The 15,059-nt window shown below is 40.0% G+C and overlaps 1 protein-coding gene across 4 annotated transcripts in view; it reads left to right on the top strand.

Annotated features, from left to right (window-relative positions):
* GK5 (glycerol kinase 5) overlaps positions 1–15,059 on the top strand; it is a 113,859-nt gene that overhangs the window by 61,592 nt on the left and 37,208 nt on the right. For all 4 annotated transcript variants that reach the window (XM_033958159.1, XM_033958157.1, XM_033958158.1 and 1 more), the window contains 2 exons: positions 4,540–4,666; positions 7,491–7,595. In XM_033958159.1, coding sequence (XP_033814050.1) covers positions 4,540–4,666; positions 7,491–7,595 — 232 coding nt within the window. The remainder of the gene's footprint in view (positions 1–4,539; positions 4,667–7,490; positions 7,596–15,059) is intronic.

The raw sequence follows: 15,059 nt of genomic DNA, 5'->3' as shown, positions 1-15,059 counted from the left end.
CTTTTCTAGCGTCACTGTATCTTTCTTGAGATAAGGCGACCAGAATTGAACGCATTACTCCTGATGAGGTCGCACCATGGAGCAATACAGGGGCATTATGACATTCTTCGTCTTGTTAACCATCCCTTTTTTAATAATTCCCAGCATCCTGTTTGCTTTTTTGGCCACTGCCACACATTGGGCAGAAGAACATAAGAATATAAGAATTGCCGCTGGTGGGTCAGACTAGTGGTCCATTATACCCAGCAGTCCGCTCAGGCGGCGGCCCTCTGGTCAAAGATCAGTGCCCTAACTGAGACTAGCCCTACCAGCGCACGTTCTTGTTCAGCAAGAACTTGTCTAACTTTGTCTTGAATTCTTTTCTTGGGCGCTAATTCCCAAGGTGGGCCATAGCATTCAGTAACTATAATTCAGGTTATTCTTCCCACTTTGCATTTGTCCACATTAAATTTCATCTGCCATTTGAATGCTCAGCCTTCCAATTTCCTAAGGTCCGCCCGCAATATTTCACAATCTGCATGCGTTTCAACAACTTTGAACAGTTTAATGTCATCTGCAAATTTAATCAACTCACTAGTTGTTCCAATTTCCAGATCATTTATAAATAAGTTAAATAGCACCGGTCCCAGTACAGACCCCTGTGGCACTCCACTGTTTACTCTCCTCCACTGAGAAAAATTACCATTTAACCCTGCCCTCTGTTTTCTATCTGATAACCAATTCCTAATCCACAACTGAACTTTGCCACCTATCCCATGACACTTCAATTTTTTCAGGAGCCTCTCGTGAGGAACTTATCAAAAGCTTTCTGAAAATCTAGATACACTATATCAACCGGCTCACCTTTATCCACATGTTTATTCATACCTTCAAAGAAGTCAGGCAAATTTATGAGGCAAGATCTCCCTTGGCTGAACCCATACTTACTCTGTCTCATTAAATCATGTTTGTCCACGTATTCCACAATTTTATTTTTTATAATTGTTTCTACCATTTTTCCCAGCACCGAAGTGAGGCTTACTGGTCTGTAATTTCCCAGATCTTCCCTGGAGCTCTCTTAAAAAATCGGCGTAACATTGGCCATTCTCCAATCTTCAGGTACTACAGACAATTTTAGTGACAGGTTACAGATCACTAACAGCAGGTCAGCATTTTCATGTTTGAGTTCTTTTGTACCCTGGGATGTATACCATCCAGTCCTGGCGATTTATCACTCTTTAACTTGCTGATTTGGCTCAGTACATCTTCCAGATTCACCGAGATTTCTTTCAGTTCCTCCACATCATCACCCTTGAAAACCATTTCCAGTTCAGGTAAATCTCTTACATCATCTTCCGTAAAGACCGAAGCAAGGAATTCATTCAGCCTTTCCGCTATGGCCTTATCCTCCCTGAACGCCCCTTTCACTCCTTGATCCTCCAACAGTCCCACAGACTCCCTCATAGGTTTTCTGCTTCTGATGTACCTAAAAAAATTGCCTCTTTTGCAAGTTTCTCTTCATATTCTTTCTTAGCTGCCTTTATCAATGCTTTGCATCTAACTTGCCAGTGCTTGTGCTTCTTATTTTCTTCATTCAGATGTTTTCCTGGCTCTAATAGCCTCTTTCACTTCACCTTTTAACGATGCCAGCTCTCGTTTCCTCTTCTTTCCATCTTTGCTGATACGTGGAATACATCTGGTCTGGGCTTCCACGACGGTATTTTTAAATAACATCCATGCCTGGTTTACAGTCCTAACCTTTGCAACCAATCCTTTTAGCTTCTTTTTAACCATTTTCCTCATTTTTATCATAGTCGCCCTTTCGAAAATTAAACACCCCTACAGGATTTTTTTTGCGACGTTGCTCCCAGTATCGGCTTACATTATCATCACTGTTTCCCAGCAGACCCAACACAGTTAACTTCCGTACAATGTCTTGCATTCCACCAAGGACCAAATCTAAAATAGCACCCCAGTGAAAGCCGTGATAAAAATGGATGCTACAAGTTCTCACAGCAGTCTCACGAGACTGCAGGAACTCATAAGACTGCCATGGGAACTTGCGGCAGCCATTTTTGATCGCAGCTTTCACAGGAGATTGTTCCTGCCTTGTCAACGCCACACCACCAGAGCTTTAAGGTAAGGTGTGGAGGGGTCTGGAAGGCTTGCAAATAACTGAATTCGCGAATGCTAAACCTGTGAATATAGAGGGAGACCGGTTTACAGAATTAAAAGAAATATGTATAACAAAACCAAAAAGAATAAAGTGAGTTCAATAAAAAATTTCTTTTAATTCTTTATATTATCTCAAACAGTGAACTAACACAGCTACCAAACCATTTCACAACCTAGATAAATGATATTGTAGCAATCCCATTTGAATAATTGAGAGCATACTGCTTTCAATTCCTAACTCCCACTTACCGTATGATACCTATCATTCTCTCTGCAAGAAACTCCCCAATCCCTATCTGTCCCATTTGTTCTGTTTGTCCTAATTAGATTGTAAACTCTTCTGAGCAGGGACCGTCTATTACATGTTGAATGTACAGCACTGAGTACACCTTTCAGCATTTAGAAGTGATAAATAGTAGTAGTAATCCCAAACTAATCCAATTGAATACATTTTTAGATTCTTAGTTTCCATAGATATAGAAAAAATGTAAGTAAATTTGTGGCTCTGTTGATAGGCAATTATCAATTGTTATACTCAATTTTCTAGATTTGAGATGATAGACCACCTTATCTATTGTAAAAGAGTAATTAGAATTCAGTTTCCCATTCTATTAGCAGAAATTTGTTGTTTTTTGGGGGGGGATGTTCATTAAGCTTTAAACAACAGTGAAGGTGACGTTGGACATGATTTACTCCCAGATTGACAAACTAAAAAGCGACAAATCCCCTGGACCGGATGGAATTCACCCGAGAGTATTAAAGGAACTTAAGGAGGAAATTGGCGAACTATTACTAATAGTGGCTAACATGTCAATTAGAACTGGACAAATACCAGAAGACTGGAGGATAGCAAATGTCATCCCAATTTTCAAAAAGGGATCAAGAGGGGATCCAGGAAACTACCGACCTGTGAGCCTCACATCGGTTCCAGGGAAAATAGTTGAAACACTAATCAAAGAGAACATCGTACAACACTTGGAAGACCATAATCTAATAAGGAATAGTCAACACGGTTTCAGGAAAGGGAAATCATGTTTGACAAACTTACTACAATTCTTCGAGAAAGTGAACAAACAAATGGATCGTGGGGAACCAGTGGATATAATTTACTTGGACTTTCAGAAAGCGTTTGATAAAGTCCCTCATGCAAGGCTTATGAAGAAACTAATAAGCCATGGAATTGGAGGAGAAGTACACAGATGGATCGGCAAATGGCTTGAAAACAGAAGGCAACGGGTTAGCATAAATGGGAAATTCTCGGACTGGGAGAAAGTGACTAGCGGTGTGACCCAAGGCTCGGTTCTTGGGCCTATCTTGTTCAATATTTTTATAAACGACCTGGAAGAGGGTACAACATGCAATATAATAAAGTTTGCAGACGATACAAAAGTATGTCAGGCGGTTGGCTCTCAAAGGGACTGCAAGGACCTCCAGAAAGATCTGAACGTGGGCGATAAAGTGGCAGATGAACTTTAATGTAAACAAATGCAAGGTGATGCATCTAGGAAACAAAAACAAGGAATATGAGTACAAGATGTTAGGGGTGAAATTAGTAAAAAGCGAGCAGAAAAGGGATTTGGGGGTACTGATTGACAGTACCCTAAAACCATCGGCACAATGTGTGGCAGCGGCGAAGAAAGCGAACAGGGGGATTACGAGTAGAACGGAAGAGGTCATAATGCCACTTTATAGAAAAATGGTCCGACCGCACTTAGAATACTGTGTCCAACACTGGTCTCCATACCTTAAAAAAAGATATAACTCTGCTGGAAAAAGTGCAGAAGCGAGCCACGAAACTTATCAAAGGAATGGAAAATTTGACTTACAAAGATCGACTCGGGAAGCTGGGGCTGTTTACCCTTGAGAAGAGAAGACTAAGAGGAGATTTGATAGAGACTTTTAAAATATTAAAAGGATTTGATAAAATAGACCAAAAAGAAGCATTACTGAAATATTCTGATGTGACGAGGACAAGAGGACATAGACTGAAACTGAGTGGCAGCAGTTTTAGGACAAATGTCAGGAAATTCTGTTTCACACAGCGCGTGGTGGGTGCTTGGAGGTTGTGGAGGAGACTACTATACTGGGATTCAAGCGCAAGTTGGATGCACACCTTCTTGCATATCATATTGAGGGATACGGTAAATCCGGGTCTCCAAAAAGGAGTACCTAAATGGGCCGCCGTGTGTGTGGATCGCCGGACTAGATGGACCTCGGTCTGATCCGGTGAGGGCGTTTCTTAATATCTGCCAGTCTTTCATGCACCTGTTTTCACGTAAGTATTTTAGCTTCTGGGTATAGAAGAGAGCATAGCAGGGGTCAGAACTTAAACTAAAGCAGTACCTGAACTTTTTCACCATGTCTTGTTTATCATTAATCTTGTAGGTAGCTGATCAGCAGTCTGCTATGTTTGGAGAATGCTGCTTTCACACAGGAGATGTTAAGCTGACCATGGGAACAGGGACCTTTATGGACATTAATACTGGAAGCAAACCTCACACCTCTATTGCAGGTACATTGTTTTTTTAATCTCTATTTCTATAAAGACATTGTGCTCTTTGGTGCATGTGGGAAACATATGGAGGTATTTGGGAAACATTGGGAGGCTTCCCTTGTGTCGGCTTCAGCGGAGGGGGGGCCTGTTTATAAATGGAAACCCCAGCAGCAAACTCATTGAGTGTGAGGGTGTGGGACTGTTCTGTCCACGATGGGGAGGCAGGGGGGCTGCTGGAACTTGTGAGGGGGGGGCTGCTGCTGCAAGCGCTATCGCAAGGGAAGCTGCTGATCCGGAGGGGAAGGAAGGGAGGCAATTCGGCAGATCCTTCACTGCGGGGTCAAGGCCATTCATTGCTCCACGGGGCAGTGAATTGCCTTGTCCACATACCTGCAGCAACCAGTTAATTGTTTCCCCCATTACAGCGGGCTACCTGCAGCTAGCTGTGGGTAAGTCACTGTGTCATTCTCTAGTCTGTAGCCAAGTGGCAGACTGCATTGCAGTGCACCCACTTGGCTGGCCTGCACTAACAGTCCGGGAGCTCAGCTTGTTCCTTGGGAGCAAGGTTCACCCCAGATTCTGTCTGCAGTGGGTTTGAATGCAGGCATACTGGCTCCAAGGCAGGATCGGGCCTGACTGCATTTCCTCCTCCTCCTCCCCCCCCCCCTCCTGCTGTGCATGCAGTTTCCACTGGGGGTTGAAGTCTCTGGCCAGTTGGAGGGTCAGAATGTCAGTCAAAAGAAGAAGCAAGCATTCTAAGTTCCAGGCTTGTTTAAAGCAGAAGCTCTCCCCTTTTCGGCTGCAGTTTCAGCCCAGGCAGCTCCCAGTTCAAGCATGGCACAGTGAGTACAAAGCTGACAGCTTACGGAAGAAAATCAGAGTGTTCTTGGCAAGTGATTTTTTTTTTTTTGGGGGGGGGAGCTAGCACTAGGATCCCCAACCTCCCTAAAATCTCAAGTTTTTGAGCCCTAGTAAAGCCCCCATTTTTCTCTGGAGGTTTGTTATTTGGGTGTGATTTTGGATCCCCAATTAACCTTTAAATTACTTCTTCAGAATGTGATTAGAAAAGCTTATTTTAAGTTGTGGATGTTGAGTAAATTTCAAATGTATTTTAGGCTGAAATTTTATACCAATTCTTCAATCTGTTGTGTTAGCTGGTTTGGACAACTGTAACATTATGTATTTAGAAATGACATCCTCCAACATGCATGTGTTACAAGTTGCTCAAAATTCCATTATTTGAACTTATAGTTTGGGATTGGGAAGTATGAACATGTTACTTCATATCCATCACCAGTCCCCAAGCTCTAACGTTTTATATATTTAGAGAGAGAGAGAGGTAACGATAAACACCCCAGGACCTCAGCGACACCACTTAAGGCTCAAGCATTTCATTGCCTTAAGCTTTGTGTCCACGCATCATCGGTCCTTTACTCCAAGCTTTTTATTTTTAAATAATTTCATAAGGCTTTTAAACTCTTTTCCAAAACTTTGTACTTAATGGTCACAAGGTCGGGAAACTTCAAGTCAACATGTTTCGCCTGAAGCTTTCTCAAGGCTCTTCCCCCTACAATGACCCAAAATAGTTTAATATTCTCACCCAATCTTAATTCACCTTAGCTATTAATATTTTTTAAAACTTTTTTTTTTTAATTCTTTATTAAATTTTCAGTTCTTACAAAAGTGCAATATAGCATACTTGTCATACATCTGAAAATTAAGCACTTATAAGCTATCAGAAACAGTTCATCAACCCTTAACAAATTAAAAAACTTAACCCACATACCTGAAAATATGCCACCATCTCATTGAACCACTTTCTCCAATAAAGGTGGCAATGGTGTTCTTGGTGCCGTTTTAAATCTCTTCACCACAGCTCAGCTGATCATTAACATCAGTGTTCCATGCACATCATGAACTCATTACTTGTTACTAGCCATAGTTGCAGTGGAGAGATTATACTAAACTTCATGACTATCAATTTTAAATATTCCTTAATTATATATAACCTATTGATAATATCACAGACTACCTAAAGGAGTGAGAACCAATCCAACTCTGCATTCAACCCATGCGGAGTTACTGTATTCAATTTATAGTTTCCACAACTGTTCCCTGTAATTTAGTTTTTCTTCCAAATTTCCTCCCTCCCTTCATCTATATAGTCAACAACTCGCCATCTGATCTGGTCCATCCTATGCCCTTTCTCCATCCAATGTTGGACAACCAGTGCCTGTACATTCTCTGTTTGAATTCTGGACTTATGTTTGTTAAGCTGAATTTGGCTCGGGTGTTCCTTTAGGTAGTCTGTGATATTATCAATAGGTTATATATAATTAAGAAATATTTAAAATTGATAGTCATCTGTTGTGATCTCTAGTAAGAAAGAAGCACTTTCCTCTCATAAACATGGGCTTGTTGGAATTTACTTGAAAATACCTGAATATAGGTTTTCTTTTTGTAAATGGTGATTCATTTTCTTTATCTGTGTTAATTCAAATATATAAAACTCAATAAAAACAAAATTGATAGACATGAAGTTTAGTATAATATCTCCATCGCGACTCCTTCACCTCTGGATACCAAAGAATGCACAACTCTGAATGTACAGATAACCTAAGGAGACAGGAATCTCAAGACCTCACCTGAAGGTGGAGATTCTCTTTTACTGTCTAAGTTCAATTTATTTAATATACCGCAAATATAAAACCAGAAGGCAAATCTAAGCGGTTTACAATAAAAAAAATTTAAATTTAAAAACAAAACAAAACACACAATAAACAAATTAAATAGGGTAAGAACAGATTCTGATTTTTTTTTTTCTAACTTTGTATTTCTCAAGGTCTGTACCCTCTTATTGGCTGGAAGATTGGTGAAGAAGTTGTCTTCTTAGCTGAAGGCAATGCATCAGACACTGGCACTGCTATAAAGTGGGCTCAGAAACTGAGTAAGTAAACTCCTAATTCATATTGCCTTATACAAATAATATTGAAACTTTGTACCTGTAAGTTAGTATTAATGAATAATTGAAAGTCAGATCTTGAAAATATTTGATCCTATTCTTATTCCTTACTTGCAATTTCTAATCCAAGTAAAGAAAAAATGGATGTGTAGCTTTAGAAGAGACACATGGCAGAGTTGCTTGGAAAATTCAGGTTTAACATTGGTTATTCAAATTAGGTTAAATTCAAATTAGTTTTTCTGCCCTTTTTCAGAACTACTAAAATGTTTAAAGTAATTTTATGATCCATCATATATTTGGGTGTTTGGGGAGTCAGGTTCATATAACCTTAATGGGCCCCATTTCATATAGAGTGGGAAGCTGTTAATTTTCGGTGGTATTTTAATAGAGCCTTTTCTAAAATACATTACAGTTTTATGTACCAGGAGCTCATGAACAGTTTACAGTAATTAAAAATTACATATAATAGCAAAAATTAAATGATAAAACAATAAAAAGTATTTGGACAAATTTTACAATTCAAGAATTCAGTTTCTAGGACTGTAAATATTTATCAAATAACCAGGTTTTCAGCAATTTTCTAACCACCCCCTTTTTACAAAGTTGTATGGCAAAAGCCTCAAAGCCCTTTAAATCCCTATGGGCTTCAGGGCAGTTACTGCAGTGGTCCGTGCTATTGGGCTTTGTAAAAGAAGGGATAAATCTAAGATAAGTGAGCTCACATCTTACTTTCACCAGTAATAAATTCCATAAGGAAGATGTTACTAAATTAAAAAGTTACTTTTTAAAAGCTGATTTGTTTTGAGCAAAAGATAATTGTAATTTATTCAAATGAATAGTCTGATAAGAGACTAGGCAGGCTTGAATTGACACAAGATCTGAAATGTAAACTGCATAATCCCCATATAAAATTTTATGTCAAACATAAAATTGTAAATTCCACCCTATGTACCACAGGTAACCATTGTAATTAGAAAAAAGAGGGGGGAATATTACAATTATTTAAAATTATTAATTATTTAAAATTAAATTATTTAAAATTTTTAAAATCATTAATTATTTAAAATTAAATTTAAAATTCTTAAAAATTAAATTATTTAAAAAAAAGTTTATTTAAAATTATTAATTAAAAATTAAATTTAAAATTCTTAAAAATTAAATTATTTTAAAAAAAGTTTATTTAAAATTATTAATTAAAAATTAAATTTAAATTATTAATTATTAAAAACTATTATTTGGAACAGCTATGAGGAAAAAGAGTCAGATATCATCATTTAATAACAAATTTTTATTAATCATGACTGGATCGCTATCCAACATATCACCAACAATTGGAAGGATTGTAGTAAACTTAATTTCACCTTTTGGTGGAACTCATTATGTCATATGTTCAAAATGGAAAGATCAATGGCTGTACAAAATGGAAGCTATAAGACCTTTTCTAAAATATGGGGGCCATTGACATCTTTTTGTGAGGATTAAACACCAGTAATTTGATTGAAATATACACCATGAATAATAGAGAAGGGGGAAGGGTGCTTATTTATTGTGTTTACTATTAATAATAATGGGAAGGGGGGGTTATAGGTTTATATATATACAATTGTTGTTTTTCTTGATAGATTTATAAGTGATGTTTTCAAGAATATGTATGATATTAATTTGTACACTTGTTGAAAGATTAAAAATGAATAAAGATTTATAAAAAAGAAAAACTATTAATTATTTTTACTGCTGTATTTTGCAACAACTGAAGCAGAAATAAAAATGATTTAGGCATTCCAAAATAAAAAGCAAACAATCCTGTCTAGAGTGGATCAGAACTGAAACTAATTTTCTGTAAATTATCTAGAGAGCAGAGAACGTGTCCAATGCAAAAAGCATAATTGAACAAATACTGAATTTATCAGGTGATTCAACTGTGAACGACCTTTCAGAGTCCAACCACAAACCAAGACTATGAACGTTAGACAAAGAAAAATTAAATTGCCTTTATAGCATTGGATTTAAAATTGGACATGGAAATTTCTTCCCACCTACCCAAAGAAGGGAAATCTTGTTTAACTTCAAGCAATGACCACAATATTATCCGCTTTGACCTAGACTCGGGGGCAAAACTTCGATCCAGAACGTCGGCCACGGCACTGAACTTCCAAAAAGGGAATTACGAAGGGATGAGACTCATGGTGGGGAAGAAGATTAAGAAGAGGATAAGCACTGTAAAAACGCTAGAGTAAGCATGGTCCCTTTTTAAGGACACGGTCACAGAGGCGCAAAATCTATATATACTGGGTATCACCAAGGGATCCAAAAGGAAAAAGAACAAGGAACCAGCATGGCTCACTGTAGCTGTGAAGGAAGCGATCAGAGACAAGAAAACTTCGTTTAAGGAATGGAAAAGGTAAAAAACGGACGAAAACTGGAAAAAGCACAAACGACATCAAAGCAGGTGCCATAAGGCAGTAAGAAGGGCCAAAAGAGACTATGAGGAAAAAATAGCCAAGGAGACAAAAAACTTCAAGCTGTTCTTTCGATATATTAAGGGGAAACGACCCACGAAGGAAGCGGTGAGGCCGTTGGATGACCATGGAATAAAGGGAGTGCTAAAGGAGGACAAAGCCATCACCAACTAACAACACATTTTTTTGCTTCTGTATTTACCGAAGAGGATATACACAACAAACCGGAGGCTGATAGGATATATGCAGGAAATGAGGACGGGAAATTGACAGGGTTGACGGTCAGTCTAGAAGAGTTATGTAATGATCTAGAAGCAGGCTTGAAGTGTGAGATAATAAAATTTGCGGACGACACCAAACTATTTAGTGGAGCTCGGACTAAAGAAGACTGCGAAGAATTGCAAAGGGACTTGAACAAACTAGGGGAATGGGCGACGAGATGGCAGATGAAGTTCAACGTTGAGAAATGTAAAGTATTACATGTGGGAAACAGAAACCCGAGGTACAACTATACAATGGGAGGAATGTTATTGAATAAGAGTACCCAGGAAAGGGACTTGGAGGTAATGGTGGACATGACAATGAAGCCGACGGCACAGTGCGCAGCGGCCTCTAAGAAGGCAAATAGAATGCTAGGCATAATCAAGAAGGGTATTACAACCAGAACAAAAGAAATTATCCTGCCGTTGTTTCGGGCGATGATGCGTCTGCATCTGGAGTACTGCGTCCAATATTGGTCGCCGTACCTTAAAAAGGATATGGCGATACTTGAGAGAGTTCAGAGGAGAGCAACACGTCTGATAAAAGGTTTGGAAAACCTTTCATACTCTGAGAGATTGGAAAAACTAGGACTCTTTTCCCTTGAGAAGAAAAGAGTTAGAGGGGATATGATAGAGATTTACAAGATCATGAAGGGCATAGAGAGAGTAGAGAGGCAGATTCTTCAAACTTTCGAAAAATAAAAGAACAAGAGGGCATTCTGAAAAGTTGAAAGGGGATAGATTCAAAACAAATGCTAGGAAGTTCTTCTTTACCCAATGTGTGGTGGACACCTGGAATGCGCTTCCAGAGGGCATAATAGGGCAAAGTACAGTACTGGGGTTCAAGAAAGGATTGGACAATTTCCTGCTGGAAAAGGGGATAGAGGGGTATAGATAGAAGATACTACACAGGTCCAGGACCTGTTGGGCTGCCACTGGAAAGTGGCGAATGTCACGCCGATTTTCAAGAAAGGTTTGAGGGGAGATCCAGGAAACTACAGACTGGTGTGTCTAACCTCGGTACTGGGAAAGATGGTAGAGGCACTGATAAAGGACCCCATTATTGATCACCTTGATGGACACGATCTGATGAGGACCAGCCAGCACGGCATCAGCAAGGGAAGATCTTGCTTGATGAACTTGCACTTCTTCGAAGGAGTAAACAGGCAGGTACTACTGCTTCAAAATGAATGACTGCTTTGAAAAATTGCAAGCAATGGCATAGAAGGTGAAATACTCATGTGGATTAAAAACTGGTTGGCAGATAGAAAACAGAGAGTGGGGGTAAATGGCCAGTACTCGGACTGGAGAAGTGTCACAAGTGGAGTGCCACAGGGTTTGGTGCTTGGACCCTTGCTCTTCAACATATTTATAAATGACCTGGAAATTGGTACAACAAGCAAAGTGATTAAATTTGCGGACGATACAAAGTTATTCAGAATAGTGAAGACGCAGAAGGATTGCGAAGACTTGCAACGTGACATAAACACGCTCGAGAAATGGGCCGCGACATGGCAAATGAGGTTCAACATGGATAAGTGTAAGGTGATACATGTCGGTAACAAAAATCTTATACATAAATACAGGATGTCTGGTACAGTACTCGGAGTGATCCCCCAGGAAAGAGACTTGGGAGTATTGGTCGACAAGTCAATGAAGCCATCCATGCAATGCGCGGCGGCTGCGAAAAGGGCAAACAGAATGCTAGGAATGATTAAGAAGGGGGTCATGAGCAGATCGGAGAAGGTTATCATGCTGCTGTACCGGGCCATGATAAGCCCCCACCTCTAATACTGCATCCAGCACTTGTCGCCGTACATGAAGAAGGACACGGTACTGCTCGAAAGGGTCCAGAGAAGAGCGACTAAAATGGTTAAGGGGCTGGAGGAGTTGCCATACAGTGAGAGATTAGAGAAACTGGGCCTCTTCTCCCTTGAAAAGAGGAGACTGAGAGGGGACATGATCGAAACATTCAAGATAATGAAGGGAATAGACTTGGTAGATAGAGACAGGTTGTTCACCCTCTCCAAGGTAGAATGAGAGGGCACTCTCTAATGCTAAAAGGGGATAGATTCCGTACAAACGTAAGGAAGTTTTTCTTCACCCAGAGAGTGGTGGAAAACTGGAACGCTCTTCCGGAGGATGTTTTAGGGGGAAACACCCTCCAGGCCTTCAAGATAAAGTTAGACCACTTCCTGATGAACCAGAATGTACGCAGGTAAGGCTAGTCTCAGTTAGGGCACTGGTCTTTCATCTAAGGGCCACTGCATGAGCAGACTGCTGGGCACAATGGACCACTGGTCCGATTTAAAAAAGAAATCTAAGCCCCAATTGTCTCAACTCATCACCTAAAGCACTAAATAAGAAAACCCCATTAATACAGGAGATATTGATGATCCCTGTGCTATTTTGCATGAACAGGATCAGCTATTAGATGTACACTTGGATTTAGAAGCTGAACAATTCCAATGTTTCAAAAATCCATACATACTTGACAGATCTATATTTTACTTTACAATACATTTATACAAACTTCAAAAAGAGCTCTTAATGGAGAATTCCAGAATGAAGCAACAAAAGTCCCTTCTTTTTTGGGACTCTTGTCGCATCTCAGAAAATCCTTATTCTCTGGCGACAAGCAGGGGAGATGCAGGCACACATGTTGGTGAAGTCCTCGGACTAATCCTATGTGCCAGTGCTCTCCCCTAGCTACAGTTAGCTTTTGGTTTACTGGACATTTGCAGTGGTTCCCACCTTCAGTAGCTCCTTTCCTCTCCAACTCAGTTTTTTCTTCAGCTGCTCCTAAAATTGCAGCTCTCCCCTCAGTCTCTCACACACATAACAGAAAAATTAGCTAAATTCTGCTATTAAAATAAAAAGGAAAAGTTCTACTACAGAATATTTACCAAAAAAAAAACCAAACAAACCTCTACGAAGGCAAATCTCATTGGAGCGGATGGCTTTTCTATCCACTATAGCAGCTGAGGCAATTTGCGTTCTGGTGCTACAGCACTCTTTGCAGCTCGCATCTCTTTCAGAAACATGGCATCGCCGCTGCAATTGGTCACCTCTATCGCTCCTTCCCCCCAGAGCCTTGTTTCGGTACCACTGGGAGAGGTTAATCATTGTTCTCTGTCAGTACTTCAAGAATTTCAGGCCACTGCGGCAAATTTGAAAAAGCTCTAGCACCACCTCACTCAAGACCGGTTTGCCTTTCTTCGCAGCTCTACACCCAATAGCAGCATGGCATCGCAGTAGTAGTTGACTGCCTCTATCTCTCCCTTCCTCTTTCATGCCATATGGCTGGGGATGGAGGGGTGGGAGATTTGGGCTTAGCCCCTCCACAGGCCTGTAGGGCTGGAGAACAGCAGATGGTTCTATTGGGGGAATGAAACACCTAGAGTCCTGGGACAGCAGCCCTGTCATAAGTGCGTAGATTCTTCATAGCCCAAGAAAAGGCATTTGTTCCACCCTAAGGTGCAAGGAGAGTTGCTCTCTTAGGTTTTTACCCCAGAGTTCATTAATCTCCTCTGGCAGGCTTATGCATAAGGCAGAAATCTGCTGGTCAGGTCCACGGAATGGACCAGCATGCAGGCCTCACTGGAGACTCCTTCCTGAAAGCGAAGGCTATTCTGGACTTTTGATGATCCATAGGATAGGAAGTCGGAGGATTAGTGGTCAGATTTAATCCCTTTACTGTCCCACAATGAAGCTTTCCTGATGGGAGAAGCAGCCTCCCATCCAGAGGACTAGGAGGTGGTACTTCATAAACTAAAGAGAGGATCCCTCCATTCGCCGAGTTTAAGTCCTCTGCTTTACTGGAGACCATTACAGAGTCCCTCCAAGAATTGAAGATAGACCCTCTGCAAACTCTGTCCTTCCAGTGTTCTCTTCTGAGCAGGTTCTGGGCTCAACCCACATCTTTTATGTTACATCTGGATATGATGATTTTAGTCGCAGAGCTCTGGGAAACCTCTGAAGGCGCACTGAAGGTTGCTAAAACCATGATTAAACTATATCCCTTAGATAGAAATTCCAACAAATGTTCATGCCAAAGGTGGATTCCTTGGTATCCCAGGTGATCAAATGCACTTCCCTACCCAGGAAGGGAGATGTTGTGGTTTTTGTTTTCTTTTTAAAGTTCAAAAACCTTTTATTAAGTTTTGCAAGTTACAAGGTAGATAACAAGGAGAAACAAAATTCAGAGTGTACATCACCACTATAAAATGACATGCACTGACGAACTGGAGAGGTAGAATGTAGATACATCAGTGTACAAATATCAATGGGAAAAAGTGGTCATACTCATGTATAAAGACTAAGGCATGAAAACAATGATGATCCAGTTAAACAGGTCAACTTAAACAGGTAAATACAAAAGGTACTGAAGAAGGGGTTTCCAGACATTAAGAAATCTAGCGATAGTATTAGATCTTTCAGCAAATACTTTTTCATATCTGCTCGTAAGGCAAAGGGCATTCCACCACATATGAAAGTCCACTTTGGTGAGATCCTTCCAGCAAAATAAAATCGACTGAATCGCAAGTGACAACATTATGGTGAGTAAATGTGATATATCATTATGTATAGTTTCAGTAAGAGCTTGTGACATTACAATAATGATGGGAAATGACAGGTTATCAGTGAGCTCCAAAATGTCACATATAGTTGACCAAACCTTATTCCAAAAACCCTGTACATGTGGGCATAAAAAGAGAAGGTGTTCTAAT

This window comes from Geotrypetes seraphini, chromosome 9 (genome assembly GCF_902459505.1).
Source record: "Geotrypetes seraphini chromosome 9, aGeoSer1.1, whole genome shotgun sequence".
In the NCBI taxonomy this organism is placed as follows: Eukaryota; Metazoa; Chordata; class Amphibia; order Gymnophiona; family Dermophiidae; genus Geotrypetes; species Geotrypetes seraphini.
The sequence above is the reverse complement of the archived record's forward strand: the minus strand, read 5'-3'. Positions and strand labels throughout refer to the sequence as shown.